This window comes from Eptatretus burgeri, chromosome 1, assembly GCF_056783735.1.
Source record: "Eptatretus burgeri isolate ZD-2024b chromosome 1, Ebu_testis_v1, whole genome shotgun sequence".
Classification (NCBI taxonomy): Eukaryota; Metazoa; Chordata; class Myxini; order Myxiniformes; family Myxinidae; genus Eptatretus; species Eptatretus burgeri.
In genome coordinates, this window is record NC_140961.1 from 60,861,911 (window position 1) to 60,887,097 (window position 25,187).

General features: G+C 42.4%; 1 protein-coding gene across 4 annotated transcripts in view; it reads right to left on the minus strand.

Moving 5' to 3' along the window:
• DNAI2 (dynein axonemal intermediate chain 2) overlaps positions 1–25,187 on the minus strand; it is a 207,037-nt gene that overhangs the window by 179,968 nt on the left and 1,882 nt on the right. For all 4 annotated transcript variants that reach the window (XR_015059325.1, XM_085885608.1, XM_085885597.1 and 1 more), the window contains exon 3: positions 2,675–2,862. Coding sequence is in view for 3 of the 4 variants with exons in the window: in XM_085885608.1 (XP_085741734.1) it covers positions 2,675–2,862 (188 nt within the window). In the remaining variant the exon portion in view is untranslated. The remainder of the gene's footprint in view (positions 1–2,674; positions 2,863–25,187) is intronic.

Sequence of the window (25,187 nt, forward strand, 5' to 3'; positions counted from 1 at the left end):
GACAAAGTGGATTGATTCTGCATATAAGTCAGTAACCAAGGTCATGACTTTGTTTAGGATGCACATTGCCAAATCACCAAATGTTATGAGTGTGTGAATTTGGCTACTTAGATCTTGAATTAAGGCCATGCCATCTGCTATAAATAATCCAAATGCTCTTCTTTGGAACTGACTCAACAACTGGTGGTGCTCCACTACAGATTCCAAATGATGCATCAAGCTGGCTTTGTTGGTTTTTACAATGCCACCATTTTCATTAGCCAACACAAATGGATTTGAACAGAGTTATTTCATAAGTTTCTGCAAATCAACATTCCTGTCAGAAGTGACAAGCAACTTTGCAAAGAGGCTCCTGTCTTGTTTCAGTACTTGGGCTGTGTGAAGCTTGCTTGATGACTTCTTCTTAGTCATTGATGAGAAAGTCTTTGGTATATTTTGCTTAATTGTCATGTGCAGATCAGTATAACCTTCATGCAGTTGGTCATTAATGTATTCTTCCGTTTCAGCAGTGCCATGATCATGTGCCCCAAGCATGTCCTTTGTGACATCTGCACTCGCAATGACACCAGAAGGTATATGCAAGAGTTGTTGGCTGGGTTCCTCCAATGGATTCACCATGTTTTCAACGGTGTCACACACAGCTTGCACATCTTCACTGTCTTTTCTTATACGGTTATCGTCAAAGTCTTTCAGTCTCGTAGTTGAGTGAGTCTTTCCTGCCATTGGCTCACACTGACATTGTATTGCAGCACAGAGATGGTGTAGAGTACCCATCGGTGAAAGTAACTCCTTGTGGTACTGAATCTAACCACACCTCCATTTGTCTTTTTGTCACGATTGATCATCTGTCCGATGGTTTGATCAGCAGCGATCCCACTAAACCAGTCACTGCACAGAAAACTCACCATCAAGAAAGGCAGCTTGAACAGATTGGTGGGATGACAGTAATGCCTGCATCTTGATACAGTATGCTGGAAAATATTGTAATTTGTGGATACGATCATGTGCAAAAAAAAAAAAGAGCATTCCGTGAACTGCAGCCAAATGAAGGGGCTCGTTGCCTTCTTTGGTTCTTCTTATGAAAAGTAAGGGGCTCTCAACCATAGTAATGTAGGAAAACCACAGAGCAAAATTTGTTATTGATGACTGCTTCTGAATGAAATTGATGTGCTGTACTTGGCTTGGAAAGCATCAAATTCAGTCTCTTCTTTGACTGCAATGCGCTCTTGAAAGGAAAAAGTTGACTGCATTTCCGTTAAGAGCGTTTTAGGGATTTTAATTTTTTTTTAGCATCGAGCAACCTGGATTTCATTGAGCTAACACAAGGTACAATTCCAACTACTTAAAACGATACTAGCTATTACATGTTGAGTTCCATTAAGTGCTTTGGAGAGAAATGTCTTTTTGTTATTTTCATTCATCTATTAAAAGTTACCGAGGAAGCTCATCATAAATCAAATGCTATTCAAATAATAACTGCCTTGGTGGTTTAATGCTGTATTTGGACATGTATAGTAAAAAGCATGTGAATTGTTCTGTTAAAGATAAGTGTCTGCTCTATCCTTTCGTTTTTGCCATATTTGAATGATCTCCATAGGAGTTAATAATATATGTAGGTATCATTTGTGGAAGTCATGGAAAGCTTCATTTTCCTGAGTTCTAAGATTGAAGTGAGAGAAAAATGTGGAGGAGAAATTCATAGACGGTTCGCACTGGGAAGAACAGCAATGACACGATTGATAGGGATCTTGAAAGATAAAGATGTAACAAAACAAACCAAGATAGGGCTGATGGGTGCTGTGGTATTTCCAGTTGCAATGTATGGATGTGAGTCGTGGAGAGTGAAAAAGAAACAAAGGACGAAGTTTGACAGTTGTGAAATGTGGTGTTGGAGACTAATGTTAAAAAAAATCCATGGACTGCAAGGAGAACAATCAAATCAGTGCTTGAAGAAATTAGACCACATTAGAAGTTAGAATGTACATTAGAAGCACTGATTATAAAACAGAAAATGTCAAACTTTGGACACATCATGCATGCAGAATAAGAAAGTCTTGAGAAGTCAACCATGCTGGGTATGGTTGAGGGATGAAGAGGAAGAGGCAAAACATGTATGTGCTGGAAGGATGGAGTAAAGGTTGCAAACAAGCTGTCGCTGCCAGAGCTTCGGAAAACAGTGGAGAATATGAATGTTTCAAGAAATCTGATCAGGAATGTCACCAGAGGTCGGCCATGACTTGACGAAACTAGATATAAGTAGATAAGTGTTAGTCAGGTTATTAATGCCATTAAAATAGTTCCCGCAAGTAAAGATAGTTGAAAACAAGATGGAGCTATATAAAATGAAGGATGTCATGATTGTCATTAAAATGTTGATTCAAAATCATTAATTTTTATGATCCTTTTTGAGGGATCTCCTTCGTCCAAAGACAATAAATCAAAATACATTAATGTGTTCTCTAAAAGAAAACTAAAAATTTTCTTCATTCAACAACCACTAAATAAGGCACTAACAGCTAGAGAGCGCCCTCTCCTGTTTTTGAACTCAGTTAACAGTCATAAGGATAAATATCTGCTCTTTATTAGCTATAAAAATGTCGTTTTTTTACAACATATTGATAACATCATTGCAGTGTAATCTCTAAAAATGTATCCAACAGCAATGGGGTCTTGCCTCATTCTCAGACATAACCGGAGTATTCTGCTTGGCTGTGTCTCGAAATTTCTTCTCCAGGAAGTTCTTTGAAAGCTCTGGATTGGGTAGCAAATCCACATGCAGCTCTGAAGTTCGTTCGGTAAACATACATTGCCGACCAAACTCGGAGCGTTTCTTTGTGTAAGCATATCGTATTGCCATTGAACCTGTTGCACAGACAACATACCATGCAGTCAGACTTAGTAAATAAAAGCCATACATAGTTCTTTCTAACCACTAACTCACTCAATTACTCACTGATATAAATGTTTAGTATGTTCTAGGTGGCATAGAAAGCTGAAATTTTGAAAGTTGATGCAACTTGAAGCCAATATCCCAAGAAAAAAACTCACAAAACAATCGGAAAATTTCCACAAAAGAAAATATCTGCAAATAAAAGTTTGCCAGTACAGCCTCAGGCTGCTCATTGCAGGTCACGTGACCCAAGACAATGGAGCTTACAATCAAACTAGCGGCGAGGCAATGCAAACACAAGACTCTACTGCTTCTTATTTCATAACCTTTTCCATATTTACATTAAAATTACCAAAGAGTAGCTGTAATTTTTTTTCATAAAAACAGCTCATTCTAATCACCAATATGTGATTAACTTGAGTTATTCAGCCACTTAAAGAATGCAACCACAATCGACTTAATAAAATAAAAAAGCTCTTTTACAAACCGCATCATCAAATATATAAAGTTTACATGTATTACATCTGCATGTAGGATGCACCTGAGTAGTTGCTTGCAGTGTGTAAGCATGTCCCTCTAGAAACATATATTGTTACGGCTGTGGAAATTAAACAGAACACCATAAAGGGTCCTTCGTTCAGTTAGATCGATAAGTCTGTGTTCAGTTAGATTTCCCAAACGTTGTTTAATGGGAATTAGTCGTGTTCACCGGGCTGTGACCCTTTGAGGTAGGTTTTTCTTTCTCTATCGTTATTTTGAACCGACATATCTCGCCACCATTACAACAACCACCACCAACTACGCCAAAATGCCAACCATGCTACAATCACCACAACAATACCACCACCATTTAACCATCTTCGCCACTACGCCAGCTTGCAAACGCCATCCTCCACAAACCACGCTACAACCCTTTCCGCGTCGAAAGCCGTCCGAGGGCGCCAAGTAAAGGGACCAAGGAAGGAACTGCGATGACGTGTGGGTTTTTTTTCCGCCTTTTTTTTCTGAGGCTGTTGTGACGAAAAGGGCGAGGCGGCGCGCTCGCGATTGGTGGATACGAGGAGTGAGGCGGTCGGAGTTGAGAAAGACCCCTTTTTGAGAAGCTTCTCGAAGGGAGGCGGAGCCGAAAACAGGGAGGGGCGAAGGGCGGAGCCCCAGGCTATATAAGGCGGACAGCCGCGAGCATTGGTCTCCTCCTCTTCGTTGGCGCTCTTCTCCTGGTCTGGTCTCCTCTCTTCGTTTTGCGCCCTTCTATTGGTCTGGTCTTGTCTTGGTCTCTTGGTCTCTGGGTCTGTGGAGCGACCCGTACACCAGAGGCGTGGGTCGGTGGAGAGTCCAGGCGACGTACCGGAGACGCGGACGGGAGGCGCAGCTCTGCCGGCTGTGGAGCGCGAAACTGCGCGTCCGTGGAGGAGAGTGCCAGAGAGAGCTCGCCGACCATCGAGGCAACTCGAGGGTGCAGGTAACCTGCTAGGGTCTCGCGGGACCCGTACCGTCTCCCAGGTCCCGTGCCATAAAGACCCAAGTGGTCCAGCCTGACCCCCTTGTCTGTGAGGGGGTCTTTTCCTGTGTTTATTTTGGGTTTTTGAATGAATGTTGTCGTGGCGCCGTCTGTTAAGTAAACCTGTGTAAGTGACTGTGCATGTACATTCTCATTGTAGTCGGTGGTAACGCTTTCTATTTGTTGCTTGTACATACGTGCATGACTGCCTGGCTGTACATACGTGCTTAGTTGTAATAAATGTCCTTGCTTGTGAAATGTATCCCGTTCGTTGCGTCCTCTATTCCCCATTGAAAATGCCATCTTGCATCGCGGAATAATTAGTTGGGTTTTAAACACCCGATAAGGAGAATCGGATCTGTCTAGGTCAGCGATAATACCCGCTCGGTTATCGCTGTAGAACGGAATGAACCGCTTAAGCGGTACGTGTCCCAAGCCGACCTGCGGAGAGGTACGGCCCCTCGGTAGGTTACCCGCGCGAGTACTTAGGTATTTCGATATTCGGCGAGTGACCCTATTTCGCGCGGGTAGAATGCGGACTGGGCTGTGGTGAGGTTAAACGCCCACCCGTGACTGGTTTCTGGCGATAGTTCCAGGAGGGTCACGACTGAATTGTCCGTCCGGTGGGTGACGCGGTTGCGATTAGAGGTACGCGGCCGATCGCACGCCGGCGGGCGCGAATTCGTAACAATATATATATATATATATATATATATATATATATATATATATATATATATATATATATATATATATTATTAAATATATATGTATATACATACATTTTTTTTTTAATGCAGCCGTCCATCAACAGCACCAACCGATTAAAACATCACTCAAGTCAGCACTGTTATCCATGAAAACCAACGTTTAACCATTCGAGAAATCGTGGACAAGACTCATCTCCGCACATCCTCACAGATGACCAAAAAGAAAACTGTGGTGTCTTTATTTCACCCAACATGTTTGATCGATGTGTTTCGGATCCAACATTTTTACCCCAGGTAATGAGTCATGGGTTTATGGGTATGACTCCGAAACGAAAGCACAGAGCTCACAGTGGAAAACACCGACCTCACCAAGAATGAGAAAGGTGTGCCAGTCGAGATCACAAGTGAAGGACATACTGATTGCATTCCTTGAGATGGAAGGAATAGTTCACACAGAATTTCTTCCCAAAGGTGCTATAATTAATGCGGCTTTCCACATGGAAGTTATGAAATGCTTGTGAGAGGCAGTCAGACAGAAAAGACCAAAAACGTGGAAGAACATCATACCGATAAATAACTGTATGCCATCCTTTTGCGGGCTTATTTTATTTGTAATATGGTACAGATTGAGGGGAACCTAAGAGATAGGCATACTGGTTAGGAGACATGGGAACAATTTAAAGAGGGGGCTGGGGTATAGCAGGCAAGGATAGGGACTGGGGGCATGACCGTGACGAGGATAGGCCCATGAGATTAAAGGGGGGAGCTGCAAGGTTAGGGCCATGCCCATTTTCAGATTGGCTCGCAACGCCACCACCTCTCTCAGGTACGTACGTGTGCACCGAGAGACCAGCCAGTGACACCTGCCAACCCTAATTTGAAATTTGCATTGCCGATGCGATGTTGCCTTTGCCTTTGCCATGCCCGTGCCTGTCGCCTGGCCCATTGACTGTCACCCTTGTCACACCTCCTCAAGTTCATCGCTGAGGAACACTTTTGTGTGGCCCTATTCTTCAATGTTGGCACCAAAGACCACTTGTTGTGGCCCAGTTCATCAGCGCTGCAACAAGTGGGGCAGGTTAATCCCCAGGAGCTGTAGGGTCATCTACCCTGATGATGGCCCCGAGGCCAAAGAAGATATTCGTGCAATATGGGCCACGTGAGTCATGAAGACTGCCACCGACAAATGGCCATGTGGTCCCACCTGCGTTTTTTCCATAACTTCCCTCTAAGCACTGTCTTCAACAGTTAAAGACCATTTAATGGCCACCTGTTGCCCAGGGCAAAGTATGTAAATAATTGTAAAAATGTAGAAGCCCACCTGGTGTGTGTTTCGGGATAAAATTTCATTTATAAATTTATTGTATGGATTGCATTATATTGCCAGGTCAGGCCAGTTCAGATCTGTGGCTTGCTACAGGTATCATATAAACCTGTACAAACCTGTTTCATGGTTGGGTTGTCGGCGCCTTAGCCATCTTCCCCACCAGGTTATCTGGTGAGGAGGGTGTATGATATGAACACCCAGAAGGATAAAAAAACAAAACCTGTCAAAGGCTGCGTGTCCCATCGCATGGCATCGCCACTGCCCATTCCCCATCCTTTCCTCTGCATTCTCTAGTATATTTGAGCTGGCGCAGTCCTGTCAGTTTGAGCTAGTGCAACACTCAAGGTGTTGTTGAGCAGGTGAGGGAGAAAATAAAAGACCCAACTTTTCTTTTATCCTTACTTTTCTTTTCTTTTCAAGTTCTTGTTTTGTTCTTCTTCCTTGACTTGAATGATGGCCAAATCTTCTGTGTAAATAATATTGTCTAAGATTGTATAAGAATATGTGTGTGGTTAAATCTGCTCTTATGTGCCTTTTGCTTTATTGCCTGTAAATACTTGCTTTTAAATGATTGTGTGTGTGTGTGTGTGTGTGTGTGTGTGTGTGTGTGTGTGTGTGTGTGTGTGTGTGTGTGTGTGTGTGTGTGTGTGTGTGTGTGTGTGTGTGTGTGTGTGTGTGACAAATAATTGTTGTTATTTCCAATCTGTCTTGGTTGTCTTTTCCTTTGTTGGTCCGACACAGTGCACAAGTATAGTTAGACAGGAAATTGTACCCCACCTGATTTGCTTGTTAGCTGGTGTTTACTTGGCGGATCCGCTTGGCTGCACCTGATACGGTAAGTTAAAGCATGTATGCATCGAGGGCATGAAACTCACTTGGTGCGGTCAATCTACCGGAAATCGTAAAATGCAAAGTAATGTAACCCTGCCAGAATTGGCAGTACCAATCGGCGTTTGTTATCTGTGCCCGGCGGCCTCAGGAACAGACGTTCGGGAGGGAGCCAAGTACTTCCCCTTGTTGAACGGCTGGCTTGGCAAGCAATAGCAAGCTGATTGGAAATGGCATATACCCACAAAAAAACCCGAAACCACCAATTTCTTACCATTTTCATATTTAATTCCAGATTTTGAGTTATTTCGTCAATGTGATCCGATCGTCCAAACTCAAATTATAATTCGGTTGTATATTTGAATTAGTCTGTGAGAGTAGATTGTGGAAAATCACATTATACTGCATGAAATCGCTCCAACTCCTCATGTAAAAACTATAGCACTTACAAAAGTGATGTGTACAGTAATTCATAGGTATGTAAATGAGTCATTCAATGATATGAGTGAGGAAAGTGAAGAAAAAAAACTTTTGAACACTTCATCATTAATAAACCATTGTGGCCTGTTTCAACTCAAGGTGTTGTTGAGCAGGCCGAATAAAATGGAAAATACTCCAGCGAGGTAGCCGAGGATGCGCCTTAAGACCCAATCGAGAGTGAGGGGTCCGAGGATGCACCTGATGAAAGATATAATTAAACTCGAAGGGCACTCGGGAGAGCACATTCCTCCGCCACATAATACCTGATCCAAGAGAACATATTGGGCCCAATACATTTTTTAAATATCATGCTATACGGCACTACATCATTTTTGTGTTCAAATGATAGTTTTGAAAGTAGTTTTATAGATGATTATTAAGGTACCGAAGATGAATTTTAGTTTAAGCAAAGTTTTACTTTATAAATATGAATAGTATAGTAGATCTTGAGCCCCTTCAATTCCCTGATTCTCCATATGACAAATTTGAGAATTGTCCTGCATGTGATTGAGTGGGATTAAACACAGAGTCAAAAGCCTATAAACAATGTATATTCTGTGATTATCTTCTCATTAATTATAAAAAGATATATAATTCTTTTCGATTTACACAAAAAATGAATTACTTTAAAAGATTGATTGGAGAAATGAATGTAAAGTATGACGGTGATAACAGAACTTTCCTTGGAATGGAAGAAACTGAACGTATTAGAGAAATTTTCAAAGGATTGTTGTTATACAGTATTCACGATTTCCATTTTCAGGGAAATATCAACACAATATATTGTTGCGGTTGAGGAAATTCGCAAACCACCATTCAGGTCCCGTAGGTGAGATATCTCTGTAAGTACATGTGTAGTTAGCCCCAAACCCGTTGTTTAGAGGGAATAAATGTCATTCATTCGGGCTGCGACCCTTAAAGATAGCCGTTTTTCTGTTCTATCTTTATTTTGAACCAACCACGTCTCAACCGCCATCACACAACAACCACCAACCACAACGCCGCTTCACAACAACAACAACGCCAACAGCCACGACCTTTACCTTCACAACTCGCTCCCGCAAACATCGCATCAATGCCATTCCAAACGTCACCATGGCCATGGACCACCACTTTAAACCCTCCACCACCTTCGCCTCTCCTTCTGCGGCCATTCCCGCACCGCTTGTGGGCACCGAGCGTCAGGCTGTCCTGGCCTCGTGCGGGACGCGCGCCGAGCCGCGGGTGCAAAGTGCGGCCTTTCCGAGGAGAATTTGAATCAGGAATGATACACGCCCACTTCTGATCCGTCCAATCAGCAAACGCGGGGCGGTTTGGCCCCGCCTCCAGGCGCGTCGGTGTAGAATCGATATATGTAAATTCGAGGATCAGGGGAGACTCACGCCCCTTTTTCTCCGTCCAATGGGCGAGCGTGGCTCCACCCCCGAGCTCGTTCTGATCCAGAAATTTGCATATGGGTTCTCCTGCCAGACTATAAAGCGCCGAGCGCGGGGCGAATTTAGTCAGTTTTGGAGAGCAGAGTGTGGCAGCGGCAGAGTGTGGTCGAAGCAGTCAAGTCGGGTCTGGAGGAGAGTCAGTCTGTCGGAGGTCGGAGTCTGTCGGGGTTCGGAGTCTGTCAGGGAGCTGCAGAGAGAGGACGCCTGGAGCCTGGAGCGCGGTTGAGGTGATTTGCTGCAGCCGGCTGAGGAGAATTGCGGAGGGGACCGGATAGCTCGGGTCCGAGGCAAGGAAGACGGCGGTCGGCGACGAGCTTGCAGTGGAGTCGCTCGGCGCGGGACCCAAGCAAGCCAGCTATCCTCTTTCCCAAGAGCATCAACAATTCCGCCCTTTCCCCCCCCACCCCTGCGCTGAGATAGTGCGAAAAGGGGGGCCCCGTTCCCACCCCACTCCAAGCAGTGCCAACGAAACCCGCGAAGGAGCGCGGAGTCGGGGCACCGCCGCGCCGCCACATTTGCGGCTCATCACAAGACACGGGTAGGATCCACCCGGTCTCGCGGCCCACAGGCCCCGTCTGTCCCCTTGTCTTTGAGGGTGGCCCTTTTCTTTTGCTTTTGAGTAAATGTGTTGTCAGCGCCGTCTGTAAAGTAAAACTGTGTAAGTGTTGCCGTGTGCACGTGTAGTCGGTAGTAGATCTACATTGTTGTGTTTCTTTTGTTACATCAGCTTTTAGTGCATAATTGTTGTAATTGTATATGTGTGCTCTCCGTGTGCCGCGGAATAAATGGTAATTATGTTGAACTGTTTTTCCCGTTTCGCTTCGTCTTTTCTTTAATTGAATCTCCATCTTGCTTCACGTAAAGGGTTGATAGTGGGCTTAATATGCCCGATAATTAATCGGAACCGTCGAGGCCGACGATAACACCGCTCGGTTATCCCGATAGTACGGAACGGGTCGCTTAAGTGGCCCGTGTCCGGAGTCGACCTGCGGCGAGGTGCGATCACCCGGTCTACCCTCCGCGTCGGTACTTAGGGAGGTCGAATTTGGCGAACAACCCTATCCCACGCGGGGGCCGATTGGCACGATCGTGGTGAGGCCGAAAGGCCCACCCGTGACTAGCTCCCGGCGTTAGTCCGAGAGGGTCACGACAGAATTGTCCATCCGGTGGGCGACGTGCCGCGATTCGAGTTACGTGGCCGTTCGTACGCCGGCGGGCACGAATTCGCAACAATATTGTATAAATAAAATAATGGATTATCTTCAAATTAAGTCCGAACTGAGGAGAAAATACAGAGTTTCGAAAAAAGCCAATAATATATTAAATAACATGTTTTCCAAATGTATAAATGAATGATTGTTTACCCATTTGAAAAATAAGATAAAATTAACAACCATAAAAATCTTCCAAATTCATTAAGATGTCTCATAGTTGGTTCAAGCGGGTGTGGAAAAACCTGCTTACTTTTAAAGATGCTCCTTACTCCCAACTTTTTGGATTATGATAATTTAATAATTTTCACAAAGTCGAGTTTTCAACCTGAGTATCAACTACTCTCACAAGGTTTTAATGCTGGTCTTCAAAAAGAAGATATAATCGGTTTATTAAAACTTCAAAACAAACTAAATGATTACAACATTGAAGATATAATACAAGTATTTTGTGATACACAGAGATATAAAAAGAAATCAAAACCAATAACTTGTATTCTTAGTGATAATACGGATGATATACCTTCTCCCCAAGATTTGGATAAATCAAAAAAGAACCTCGTTATCTTTGATGATTGTGTTAATGAAAGAAACCAAACGGTAATGGAAAGCGACTCCAGAAGAGAGACATTCTTCTTGTAATTGTATTAATCTTCGTCAATCATACTTTCAACTCCCTCGTCGCTCAAAAAGAAACAATGCCAATACTTATATTTTATTCAAGTTAAATTCAATAGATATAAACAATTTTTGGAGAGACAATTGTTCGACATTATGTAGTAAAAAGGAATTTGGGGATAAAATGAAGCACACGACTGAAAAATATAAATACATTGTTGCGAAACAAGATGAGATATTAAGGGATATGTTTTTTTTTTTATTTTATAAACAATTACATATATAAATGACAACTATTATTATAAATCTTGTGGGTAAATCTGCTTCTGGAAAAAAAACTTTCATAAATCAAGGTTCTTGTATAGTACAAATGAGAATATTGTAAATTTGCTTAAAAAGCACCATGTAGTTACCTTCGCATTCTGCAAAAGGTTATGTTTTGGTCGGCGTGTATTTATTTATTCATTTATTTATTTGTAGTCTTGTGATTCGTATAACTCAAAAAGTATTAAACCGAATTGCATGAAATTTAGTGGGATGATTAGTTATTAGCCAGGAAGCATTTGATTAGATTTTGGGATCGTTCGGGTCAAAGGTCAAGGTCAAGGTCACGAAAAGGTCAAAATCGTCTTTTCACGATAACACGGTCAATTTTTATTCAATTTGCATGCAACTAACGCCAAAATGATCAGAATTCAACGCCTCATCTTGTGATATGCAATATGACACAATGACGCCCATACTCTTGTTACCGGTTAGGGGTCAAAGGTCAGGGGGTCACGACCTTGAAAAATATGCGGTTTTTGTCATAACTCGGTCAATTCTTGTCCGCTTTACATGAACCCAGCACCAAAATGTTCAGAATTTAATGCCCAATCTTGTGACACAATGACGTCATAACACATGTCACCGGTTGGGGTAAAATGTCGGGGGGGGTCACGCCCTTGAAAAATATGCGGTTTTCGGCATAACTCAGTCAATTCTTATTCGATTTGCATGAAGCCAGCATCAAACGAGATTACCTTCTCTTGTTGAAAGTTGTATTCACCGAGCTTGCGAGTGAAGACTCGCCAAAACGACGTGAGTTGATTGTTGTTAAGTCCGTAGCCCCCGAAAGTCGGGGGGGGGGTCATGACATTATAGATATGTGGTTTGTGTCGTAAGACCATTCATATGAAACCAGTTCCCCACACTCATACCAAGAACAAAAAAAGTAGTGGCGGCGAAGGTATGCGCTCTATGAGTGCCCGTTCTAGTTCGTATTGTATCAACAACAACGAGGGCAATAACAGCTGGAGAAGTAGAAGGTGAAGATTATTATTATATTTCAGTAGAGGAACATATGCGATTGAGGAATGAAGGCCAAATATTTGAGGAGATTTCTCTTGGTACAACAAAATATTCACATTGTAAGAGTGAGTTAAAGAAACTAACATCTGGTGGTCTTGGGATATTAGAAACTAATCCAGAAGGAATGAGAAATTATTAAACATCTGAGTGGTGATGGGGTTAAAATTTTATCATTTGGTATGAATGTTGATGAAGAAACTCAACGCAAACGTATGAAAAGCAGAGATACAAGTATTAGTGAAGAAGAAATTACAACTCGTATTAATGTTAATTAAGAATTTGATGAAACATTTAAAGAAAAGGATTTATTTGAACACATCTACTTTAATGATGAAGAAAAGGAAAAGTTCCCTGTTGATCTTTACAATTCATTAAATGATATTTTCCAATAAATAAATGAATGCGAAAGAAAGAGCAAGAAGATTTAAGGAACATCAAGAGTTGGTTCCAACAGTTGTAAAACACCAGGAAGACATAAAGAAGAAACGCAGACAGAAACTAACGGGTGAAGAAGCATTTGAAAGAAAACAAGAGAAATTTTTTAAACCACTTTTAAAAACTTCCCAAGAAAAAAATTATAGATGCTTCCACAGTTCCCACAATAGAATATACTCTGAAAAAAACTTCAAATGTTCAAAGATTTCAGTCAAATGACGGAGGAAGAATTAGGACATCTAGGAGAATTAGAATATGATAAAAAAGGATTATTTCAGCAACTGGAAGAGATTAATCAACCCCCTGATTATAATGTGAAGGCTCTTCAAAACAATGAATATTCAGCGGATTCAAAAACCAAAGCAGGACTCATTCCAACAGAACAACCAGCAATATTTCATCTTGCTAAAGAAAAGGTATTGATATTTAATAATGAATTAAGGTTCTTGAGTTCTGCTCAACCCCCTGTTAAATTAACCCCCAGATTAATGTTTCTTCTCACAAAAGATGGAAGACAAGGTTCAACAGTGAGGGATGAATCAAAGTATTTTGATAAACCAATGGATATGAAAAATAATGATGATAGAGTGTATATTGATCTGCTGGACTCTCTTAATTATATGGAAAGTCTATCTGGTAAAAGTAGGAAGAATGAGAAGGAGAAACACATTATTCAGGCTTTAAGTATCCTTGGTTCAGGTGTTAGTTTTCTTCCAAATGACCCATCACAATAAGTTCATAGACTGTTATTGCTGTTTGGTAGTAAGAAGGCTGGAAATAATTGTTTTAATGAAGCATCAGCCATTTTAGACCAGTTGATGAACATGAAAATAATTAATAAATGTCAATACAAAGACATTTTATCTCATATTAAATAAGATGAGAAGCACAAACCTGAGTTTTAATTTCACAACAAGCAACCACACATCTTCATTCCCATACCCACTACAACTTGACACAATAAAAGAATATGAGGCGTCTTTATTGTCCATGGAAACTTATAATACCTTATTTAATATCACCGAGAAAAATGACAAGTTTAGTTATAATCCGGGAAGTGGATACAAAACGATAACAGTTTCACCCGGAGCATATGAGATTTCTCAAATATCTTCCGAAATTGTTCGTCTTATGAAAGAACAGGGTGATGAACCAAAAAATATTGTTATAGACATTCAAAAACATACTTCAAAATCAACAATTGAACTTAAAAATAACTACAAGGTTGATTTCACAATTGATAATTCATTTTGAGAGTTATTGGGTTTCCCCTCAAAAAAGATTGAAACTAATGGGACATTTTACAGTGATAATGTCATTCAAATATCCTCAGGCATAAATTCGGTATTAATTCACTGTGATTTGATTGATGGTGCTTATGATGGAATAAGAACAAATAAAATATTTTCATTCAGCGCATACTCAACCCCAATTGGTTATAAATTCAATATGGAACCCAAAAATCTGGTTTATCTCCCTGAGTCAGGAAAAACCATATACAGAATAAATTTTAGGATAACCGACCAAGATAATCGCATTATTTCTTTTAATGGAGAAATTATATCCATCATAATTCACTTACGTGAAGTTTTCCAATAAATAAATATGATGGTTATTGTGAGGAAACAAACACGAGTTGGGAAAATATAAAATAATTACAGGGGATGGGATGTTCCTTTCCCCATACTACAAGGGTGAAGGTATGTATCTTGGTAGAGGATACTATACACCTAAGAGACAAAGGGGTGTCAGACATCAATTTAGAAAAAAAAGGAGATGGGATAATTGATACTCTAATGGGTATAGGTTCAATTATTCTTCAACATAAAGACATAATTAGTTCAACTGCTTCTGCTGTAGGAAATGTAGTGGGTGCTATAAAGAGTATAAAAGATGACCAAAAGGAATCTCATAAATTACAAGCAATAAAAGAAATTAAGAAAGGGAAAACTCAGTTGTCTCCCCAAGAACGAAGCTCCGAAAACGAGGAACGGACCTTGGACGCCACGTTCTGCGAAGCCGGCGCGATAACCAAATTAACCCTACACGGCGCAGAAGGCTCGCCACACCTGTATTCCGTCTGGAACCATCTGTCCATTTCCACGCACGCCATTTTACTTACGCACGCCATTTTACTTAAGCACGCCATGACACAAATACTATGCTCATGTTTCACCACACATTTCGACACACTCTTCACCACACACACCGGGACAATCGTGCTGGGGATTTGCTCTACCACAGGCGCTCCGGGGTCTCCATACCCCCCAAGCTGCGCGTGTACTCGTTCACAGCACTCGCCCCCTCTACCTCGCATGGCACGACCGAACTCACCTGGTCGTGATCCGCTTCAAGGGGGCATAGCGTCTCCCTCCGTTCCTGAAGGAGGCTATCCTGCTGCTCGCACCGGGTCAAGAAACATTCCCCCAGCTCACCCGCATTGTCCCCTATTACTCCCACGTGTGTGTGTTCGTCTTTTACCTTTGATTCACCCTCTATCTCCCGTGTCTCTGTTTTTATTTCCGTTGTCTCTTTTATTAATTGCGTCTGTTAATTTCTCAGTCACTTCTTTTAATCTTTCTTTCGACTTCTCCTCATATTTATTAGTTTCTGCCTTTATAATCCATGTCTCCGTCACCATCAATTTTTCCGTCGTCGTCACTTCCATGTGTCTCACCCTACATGTGGTGACGGCATCCCCCTTCACGACTTAACCCGCATCCTTTGCGGGCCAAACACACTCGACACTCCCCCCCCCCGTTGGTTCGGTGTCTCCGCTATTTTGTGCTCCACCGCCCGCCTCTCGCCACGTGCAGGCGCCATTATGCCTCTTATGCCCATACTCACTGCCTTTTGCCCCACCTGGAGGTTCAATCCCATGTTCTGCATATTATCCCTGATGCTTTGCACATTTGCATCCATCTTGTCGTTTAGCTCGCGTGTATTCGCATCCATTTTCTTGTTCAAATCCTGCGTGTTTGTTTTCATTTCGGCATTTGTGGCTTGTATATCGCCCCTGATGCTTTGCATATTTACATCCATTTTGTTTCCCAGATTTTGCATCATTTTCATCAATATTTCCCCCAACCGGTTGATGTCAGCCGACCCCGACGAAGCCGATTCGCCTCTTTCGGTCGCGGTTTGGGCCGGAATCGGAGAAGGAATTTTACGGAGGTGGGGGGGGGGTGTCATATGCCACCGACCCCGCCCAATACAGACTCTGAGTTCGGTTGAGGGGAATGGTCAACCTGCATAGCGGTGCCCTGGGCAATGGTTCCGTCCGGGACCATAGATCCTACATCCAGATCTATTCCCTCCTGCCACTACTCGCCTTGAGCTGCCATTTTGCATATCGGGAGTAAAAAATAATTTGAAACACTCGCAATTTAGTGGAAACGGAGGGTCGCTTCGCACACCCTTGATCCGAGTCCGTAAATTTTGTGTGGAGACAGAGGGGTTTGAATCCCGCTCCTGAGCAACAGTGTTGCGAATTATGTCGGTTTGGACGGCCACGCACGACCGCTTCAGCCCAAACGCAGTCGCGTGCCCGCCGAAAACCGGAATTCAGTCGTAGTCTTCCGGATAACCCTGGAAACCCGCTACGGGTGCCTTAATGCATGATAAACTTGTCAATATCCTGTCCACGTGGTACAGGGTCAATCGCCGAATCTCGATATACCTAATGATCCAAGCAGACAGAAATACCGAGAATTTATACCTCGACGGAGACTTGTACGGAACGAGCCCCTTAGCGTGCTCGTCCCATGTGCGTTTTTGCCGAGCGGTTTTAAATCGCCAAGTTCCGTAGGACCAAATTATCACGTTTATCAGCTTTAATAGCCAGCTAATTTCCCAAACGCGTCGTGGCAGTCAATGGGAGGAAAGTGACGCAACGAGCAGATGTACATTCAAACAATGGGGCATTTATTCAAACAAGCACATAATCAGTCAATGGAGGGATGGGAACATGACATGAGCAAAGCCTACAGCCGATGCCTATTCAACAATGTACACAATCATGCACTTAATCAGTTCTACTTATGAAGACAAGGCGCCAGACTTTCATTCAAAACCAAGGTAAAGAATAGGGCTCGCGAGCCTTTATTTCAAACTCTGAGCCTGATTGACGGAGGGGCTCCAAGAGGCCGGGCTGGTTACCTGGCCGCCCCTGGTGGCGACTCGATGGTCTTCGGATCGGCGACCCTTGGTGTCTCTGTTCGGTCTGGTGCGTTATGAACGCGCCAGTCGCTTGGGCGGCTTGCCGAGCAGCTTGCTCGGTCCCCTGTTGTCGTCCAGCCTTCATCGCGGCCTGCTCGGTCGGGCCTGGCCGGCGACGCGTCTGGAGGAGTGAACGGGTCTTTTGCTCTTTTAGAGTTGATGCCTTTTAGGACCTGTTCACTCCTCAGCATCGTCCGACCGTCTCAGGGCCGTCTGCCCAGATCCCCAAGCTCCGCCGCTGCCGCTGGCTCCGACCACTCCATGCTCCGATGCTGCCGCTGGCTCCGACGACTCCAAGCTCCATCTTTCCAGCTCCCACCAGCCCGACTCCCGACTTGAATCTCCACCGGTGAACGACACGTGAACAACAACCCGAATCTGCCCGAGTTCCGCCCTTATATCGGCCAGAAGTGAGCCACTCTTCGATCTTTCAACCTGAGGCCAGGCTCCACCCACTTTTCACCTCCGACCTTTCACCCCTGGTGAGCCTCGTGGGAAACCCCAAGTTTGACGTCACAGGGTGCTTTCGGGGTAGACCTCCTTTTGATCCACTTATGCAAATTAGCCACTCCGCGGCTGTTTGCACACACAGTCGGTGGAATGTGGCCACTGCCGCACAGCGTGTCCGCAACCAACGGTACTCTGCGGTCGTCGTTGAGGAGGACGTGATGGTGTTGTCAAGGAGATGGCGGTGTTGTGGAGATGGCGGTGTTGTGGAGATGGCATTGTTGCGGAGATGATGGTGTTGTTGAGGAGATGGCGTTTTCGTAGAGTTTGTCGATGTTTTAAAATAAAAGATAGAAAAAGAATAACGCTACCTCAAGATTCACAGCCCGGCATACGAATAAATCCGGTTTACACATCGGTGGGGGAATCCTAACCTGAAACACTTACTTATTGAAATAACTGATCTTCGGGGAACCTGAATGGTGTTTTGTGAATTTCCAAAACAGCAACAATATATTTCAACATAAAGACGATTGATGATTCAGAACAATTGATAAGGATGGAAATAATATTATTATGAACTTTGAAAATAATAATGGGAATGGTTCTCATTGGGTTTGTATTTTTAATTGTCAAGACAAATATTATTTTGATAGTTTTGGTCTTCCGCCACCTGTTGAAGCAATAAAATTCTTACAGAATGGTGTTTATCAAACATTTCAAGTCCAAGAAATAAATTTCAAGTGTTGTGGTCAATTATGTCTATATGTGTTATTTCAACTCAACAAAAATAAAAAAAATTAATGACTATTTTTAATCTAACATAAATGACTTATGTTGGTAAAGATGGTTCTATCTTTGGTGTCTCCCAAGAACTGGATATTGATTTATCAAATTATTACACAAAGGCACAGGCTGAACGACAGAAATATAGTACAGCAAAAAATATTAATATGAAAAATGCTTATAAATTAATAAATTATCCAAGCCTGACTGATGCAGGTAACTTGGTGAGATTAAGTGATTTATCACTATATATATATATATATATATATATATATATATATATATATATATATATATATATATATATATATATATATATATCCTTAAATAAAACGGCTGTGTATTCCAAAGATACAGAAGTGTTGATTTTATCTCCAGGTCATACAGAATTCACAGTTCCAATTAAAATAAAATTTTATAAAGAAGGGAGTATCGTTTGAGAATATAACAATGGGGATATGAGATGAATGATTTAGGGTATAATTGGTCATTTAAAATTAACCTAGAAGACCCGGAACAATTAAGTCAGTCTCGTAAGGAAGAATATTATCCAATTGGTGCCAATAATGAGTTTTGTGGAAGCACGATTTGCAAACAACAAACAAAAGAATTTAATAAGGGTAAAATCAATCATGGTTTTGACATAGTTTATATCATGAAAACACAAAGAACAGGATTATATATAATAAGTAAGGAAATACAAAATGATTTAACTATGGGAAGATGGGGAGGTATTTCCTGTCATTATATTTATCTGTCATATATTTCTAATACATAAATGACAGCAAGAAGGCTTCAAGAAAATTATCATTTATGTGTCCAAGCATACCTTCAAGAAAAGAGTATTCGGTATTTTAATAAATATGTTCAACAACATAAGAATGAGGTATTTTCAATAAAAGATTGGCTTTATACTGATGTTAATAAACCAACAACTTTGGATTTAATTAAAATGTTAAAAAATTAAAAAAAATTTAAAGTTAAGAAAACGCAAGGCTCTTAGAAATTCAGAATAAATTTTATTGGTTTCTCGTTGCAAAAAAAAAAATTATTTTGGATACAGGATTAACAAGAAATCCTGATGAATATATGTATGATATTCTATGGGGTGTAAGTGTTTCAAGGATAGTAAGGGACAAGGAAGGAGTTGAAGAAACTGAAAAAAAGGAGTAGAATGAAAAGAGAGAGAAGGAGGAAAAGGAGAAGAGAGAGACGGAGGAGAGGGAGAAGAGAGAAGGAGGCAAGGGAGAAGAGAGAGAAGGAGGAGAGGGAGAGAATAAATAAATATAAAAATATGGAAACCAGTGAGATTCGAAAAAGATTGGGGGTATTACAGAAAATAAATATATCTCAACGCACCGAGGAGGAAAATCAAGAATTGACAAGTCTATTAGAAATATTTGCGTCAAGACTATTAACATCGTTTTCCTTGGTGTGATTGATTTTAATTAAAGTTTTACATTTTTTTCTTAAATAAATGGAGGAGAGAGTGAAGACATTTCTGAGGATTCTTTATGTTTTAAAAATTAGGATTCAAATCTGCATATTGGAAACTAAAAAGGTTTTCACACTCTGTAGGAATTTTTCTCATAAATAAATGAGTTATTGTCTCAAATGTAAAAAGAAAACGAACACCAAAAAATCTCATATTTTAAAAGTAAAAATAACAGGGTTATACAAAAAGGCATATGTGTCGGTGTGTGTGGCTCAAAAAGAGTAAATTTATCTCCAAACACAAACGTGGGGGAGATATACAAAAGTTTTTATCAGGAAGTAAATTTACAAATACTGGAATACCAGGGGAATTACATCTACCAGGGTATTCTTTCTGTGGTCCAGGAACAAACTTGAATAAAAGATTAGATGAGGCTAACAATCCTAAACCGTGGAGCAAACCTATCAATAGGGTTGATGAAGTGTGCATGAGACACGATATTGATTATGGAAATAGCACAACGTTGGAAGAAAAACATGAAGCCGATAGAGAAATGTTGTATAATTTGTCTCTGATACAAAATCCAACCTTGAGAGAAAAAGTTGATAGGTTCATCGTGAAGAAGATGATCAGCGCTAAATTGAAACTTGGGCTTGGAAATTCAAAAAAACTTATTGGCTCTAATGATGTCATTAATATTGAAGAACAATTAGCTGATAAATTACATAAACCAATAATCACAAAGTTTCATAAAAGGAAGGTTTATTCCAAGGAAGTTGAATATATCTGGTCTGCTGATGTAATTGAACTCAATAATGATAAGGGGTACAAGTATGCTTTAACCGTTATTGATTTGAGGAGTAGAATAAAAATAGAATTGAATAAAAAGAATAAAAAGGTGGAAATCTCATTTTGAAAAAGGTTATACAAAGCGATGGACAAATGAACTATTTAAAATCATTGATGTAATAGATACAGTTCCTTGGACTTATATGGTATATGATTTAGAAGGGGAAGAGATTTTAGGTTCATTTTATTCACAGGAATTACAAAAGACATAGATAAATTGAAATTTTTTGACTCCGCCCCTTTTTGACTCCGCCCACACAAGCCCCACGCACAAAAGCCACATCCACACAAGCCCCACACACAAAAGCCCCACTCACAAAAGCCACATCCACACAAGACCCACCCACATAAGCCACACTCACATCCATCACATTCACATAATTTGTGATTAGTTAATTAGTTCCACACACACATGTCTATTTAATTTAAAAAAATTTGCTCCACCCACACAAACCACATCCACACAAGCCCCATACACACAAGCTCCACCCACCCACACAAGCACCACCCATCCACACAAATCGTACAGGGTCAATCGCCGAATCATGATATACCTAATTATCCACGCATACAGAAATACCGAGAATTTATACCTCGACGGAGACTTGTACGGAACGAGCCGCTAAGCGCGCTCGTCGCGTGTACGTTTTGCCGAGCGGTTTTAAATCGCCAAGTTCCGTCGGAACAAATTATCACGTTTATCGGCTTAAATAGCCAGCTAATTTCCTGAAGGTGTCGTGGCAGTCATGAGAGGAAAGTGACGCAACGAGCAGATGTACATTCAAACAAGCACATAATCAGTCAATGGGGGGATGGGAACATGACAGGAGCAAAGCCTACAGCTGATGCCTATTCAACAATGTACACAATCATGCACCTAACCAGTTCTACTTATGAAGACAAGGCACCACAGACTTTCATCCAAAACCAAGGAAAAGAAAAGGGCTCACGAGCCTTTATTTCAAACTAGGGAGCCTGGTTGACCGAGGGCTCCGAGAGGCCGCGCAAAACGCGCCAGCCGCTTGAGCGGCTTGAGCAGCTTGGCGGGCCGCTCTCCTTGGTCGCTTGGCCTTCTCCGCGGCCTGGTCGATCGGGCCTGGCCGACGACGCTTCAGAGGAGTGAACGGGCCTTGCTCTCTTAGAGTTGATGCTCTTTCAGGACCCGCTCACTCCTCAGCATCGCTTGACCGTCTCAGGGCCGTCTGCTCGGACCGTGACGTAGCTTGCTCGACTCCGGCTGTTCGACGCGCTCCGTCTCCGGCTGACAACTCTCCACTGACGACTGCCCCTGGCGACTTCTCCCATCTCCCAATGACGACTGCTTTTGGCGACTGACAACTCCAACTCGCTCTGGCGATTCACTTCGCCCTTTTTATAGCCCGAAAGGGGGGGGGGATGAAAATCCGCTCCCTGAACTTTCACCCAAGACTGGCTCCACCCCTTTTCTAACCTTCAACCTTCACCCCTGCGGGAAACCCCACCTCTTACGTCACAGGGTGATTTCAGGGGAAGACGTCTTTCTGATCCGATTATGCAAATTAGCCGCTTCGCAGCTGCTTGCACACGGACCGGTGTGGTGTGGCTTTATTGTTGTGCCGCTGGTTCGCAACCAACGGCATTTTGCGGCTGTCGAGGAGGAGGTGATGGTTTTATGATGTTTCTTGGAAGATGATGGCGTTCCTGTTGTTCGGGGATGATCGGGTTTTTGTAGATGTTGTTAAAATAAAAGATAGAAAAGAATAACACTACCTCAAAGATTCACAGCCCGGCACACAAACAATACCCTTTACACATCGGTGGGGATTCTAACCTAAAACACGTACTTATCGAAATAACTGATCTTTGGGGAACGTGAATGGTGTTTTGTGAATTTCCACAACCGTAACAATGTATATATATGTGTGTGTGTGTGTGTGTGTGTGTGTGTGTGTGTGTGTGTGTGTGTGTGTGTGTGTGTGTGTGTGTGTGTGTGTGTGTGTGTGTGTGTGTGTGTGTGTGTGTGTGTGTGTGTGTGTGTGTGTGTGTGTGTGGTATCGAATTTGAGTGGTATCGAAGACTTGATTAATATATGCATTTTGGTTTGAGTTTGACTTGACATCAAAGCTGCCTCTACTTTTATCGTCCTGCGGCCCGTGCAGTCGCACTTTCTGATTGCTTACTTGTACAACCAATAACAACGAATTATGTGAACACATAGCTGCACTACGAAGCGTTTTATATGACAGGTGAGATGCGATAATATCGTGTGTTTAATTTCCATTTTGTATTCATGAGTTTTCCCTTTGTTCCCATAATTATTTTTTACTAGTGCGGGCCCGTATGTGCGGGCCCGTAGGTGCATGCCAGTATGTGCAGCTTCGTGCCTGCAGTATCAGGTCCCCAGCATCAATTGTGACGTCATATCAAACGAAGAAGAAGAATTGTGATGACCCCTCTCTCTCCCCCCTCCTCTGTCCCCCTCCTCTCTTTCCCCCCCTCTCTCTCCCTCCTCCTCCTCCCTCCCTTCTCTTGCCCCCTCTCACCCCCTCCCTTTCCTTTCTCTCTCCCCCTCCTCTGTCCCTCCTCCTCTCTCCCTTCCCTCTCTTGCCCCCCTCTCACCCCCCTCTCTCGCCCTTCTCTCTCCCCCTCCTCTCTCCCTTCTCTTGCCCCCTCACCCCTCTCTCGCCCTTCTCTCTCCCCCTTTCACCCCCTCTCTCGCCCTTCTCTCTCCCCCTTCTCTCTCCCCCTCCTCTCTCCCTCCCCTCTCCTCCCTCCTCTGTCCCCCCTCCTCTCTCCCTCCCCTCTCTTGACCCCCCAATCAGCCCCTCTCTCGCCCCTCTCTCCGTAAATGTATTCACAAATGTCTACCAAGCACAACGATTAATTCCAACCTTGGGAAAAAAAACAGCTATCAAACCCTTGGGAAACAGCTGTTTCCCTTGGGAAAATTCAATCCTTGGGATTAATTAATAATTTGAATAATAATCAAACCTTGGGATGAAATTATTAAATAAATTAAGAATTAAATAATAATCAAACCTTAGGATTAATTAATTAATTCAACCCTTGGGATAAAACAGCTTTCAAACCTTGGGAAATACTTGGGAAATAGCTGAAATGGATGAGGAAGAATGATATCAAACTTTGAAAAGGCACATAATCAGGTCCCCAGTGTCGATTGTGACGTCATACCAAACGAAGAAAAAGAATTGTGACGTCAATCGTGCCAAAAAAAAACAAAAAACCAATGTCACCCTCAGGGTGACCCGTATCTTGCCAAAAGGTGACCACGTGTGACTTCTTCAAGGTCACACTGAGGTGAACAGAGCTGCTATCCACCAGGAGCGACTCCTTGAGGAATATCTGCCTACGAGAGATTCCGATGAGAATCGTTCTACAGAGTAACCATGAAAAATGTGCTTTTGCCTCATAACATCACCAAATGACGTCATAATGTCTCAAGCTTGACATATCTAGAAAGCACTCATCGAGGTGTTCAATTTGAGGTACTACACGATATGGTTCCTAAAACTTGAAAATTTGACCTTGGGGTCAAATATGTTTGACCGGAGGCGCTAACCATGAAGGTCAAGGCCAATCACCACCAAAAATTAATCAGCTGAGCGCCAGACCATGGACTATATTCCCATGAAGTTTGAAGACGATCCGATCAAAATTACTCAAAAAAATAAGGGTTTCGTCGACTCCCCTGATTTGCGACAAAGTGACCTTGACCTTTGACCTTGACCTTCAAAATTTTGTGCACTGAAAGGGACCTCTATAGGCCTCTGATATGCGAAGTTACAAAAATTTCCAATGATAACTGTGCTCTGCAGAATTTTTTATACGTGATTACAGACAAAAAAAAAACAAAAAAAAAAAACATACAAGCTGACTAACATATCTTGCAAAAACTTCGTTTTGGCAAGATAATAATAATAATCTATCCATAATTCCAGCAATCTCTGTGTGTGTGTCTGTCTGTTTGTCTGTCTGTTTGTCTGTCTGTCTGCGACCGCCGTTTCTCGACGACCGCTGGTCCGATCTCATTGAAACTTTCCAGGAATATTGCCGGGGACCCGCGGATGTGCCTTTTCGAGGTTTGATATCGATCGGACGAGCGGTTCCCAAGTTACGAACATTTTACTGCTTTTTCAGTGTTGAAAAGGTGTATATGGCAGCTGAAGGTGTCGTTCCACCTTCTCACCTTATCATGCCAATTTTTTCCCAAATTATTAATAACCGGACGACCGCCGGCCCGATCGGATTGAAACTTGCCAGGAATATTGCCGGGGACCCGCAGATGTGCCTTTTCGAGGTTTGATATCGATCGGACGAGCGGTTCCCAAGGTACGGCCATGTATATGTGAACCAATGACAGGACACGGTGCTATGATGTCACGAATGATGTCACAATTAATGTTTATTTTATTCATTTTTTTTTTTTTTGAATGATTGACCCCACAATTTTTCTTCTTCGTTTGGTATGACATCACAATCGACACTGGGGACCTGGGTATGTGCCTTTCTCTGGGTATGTGCCATACCTGGGTATGTGCCTTTCTCTGGGTATGTGCCATACCTGGGTATGTGCCAAACTCCCAAGGTTTGATTATTATTCAAATTATTAATTAATCCCAAGGTTTGAATTTTCCCGAGGGAAACAGCTGTTTCCCAAGGGTTTGAA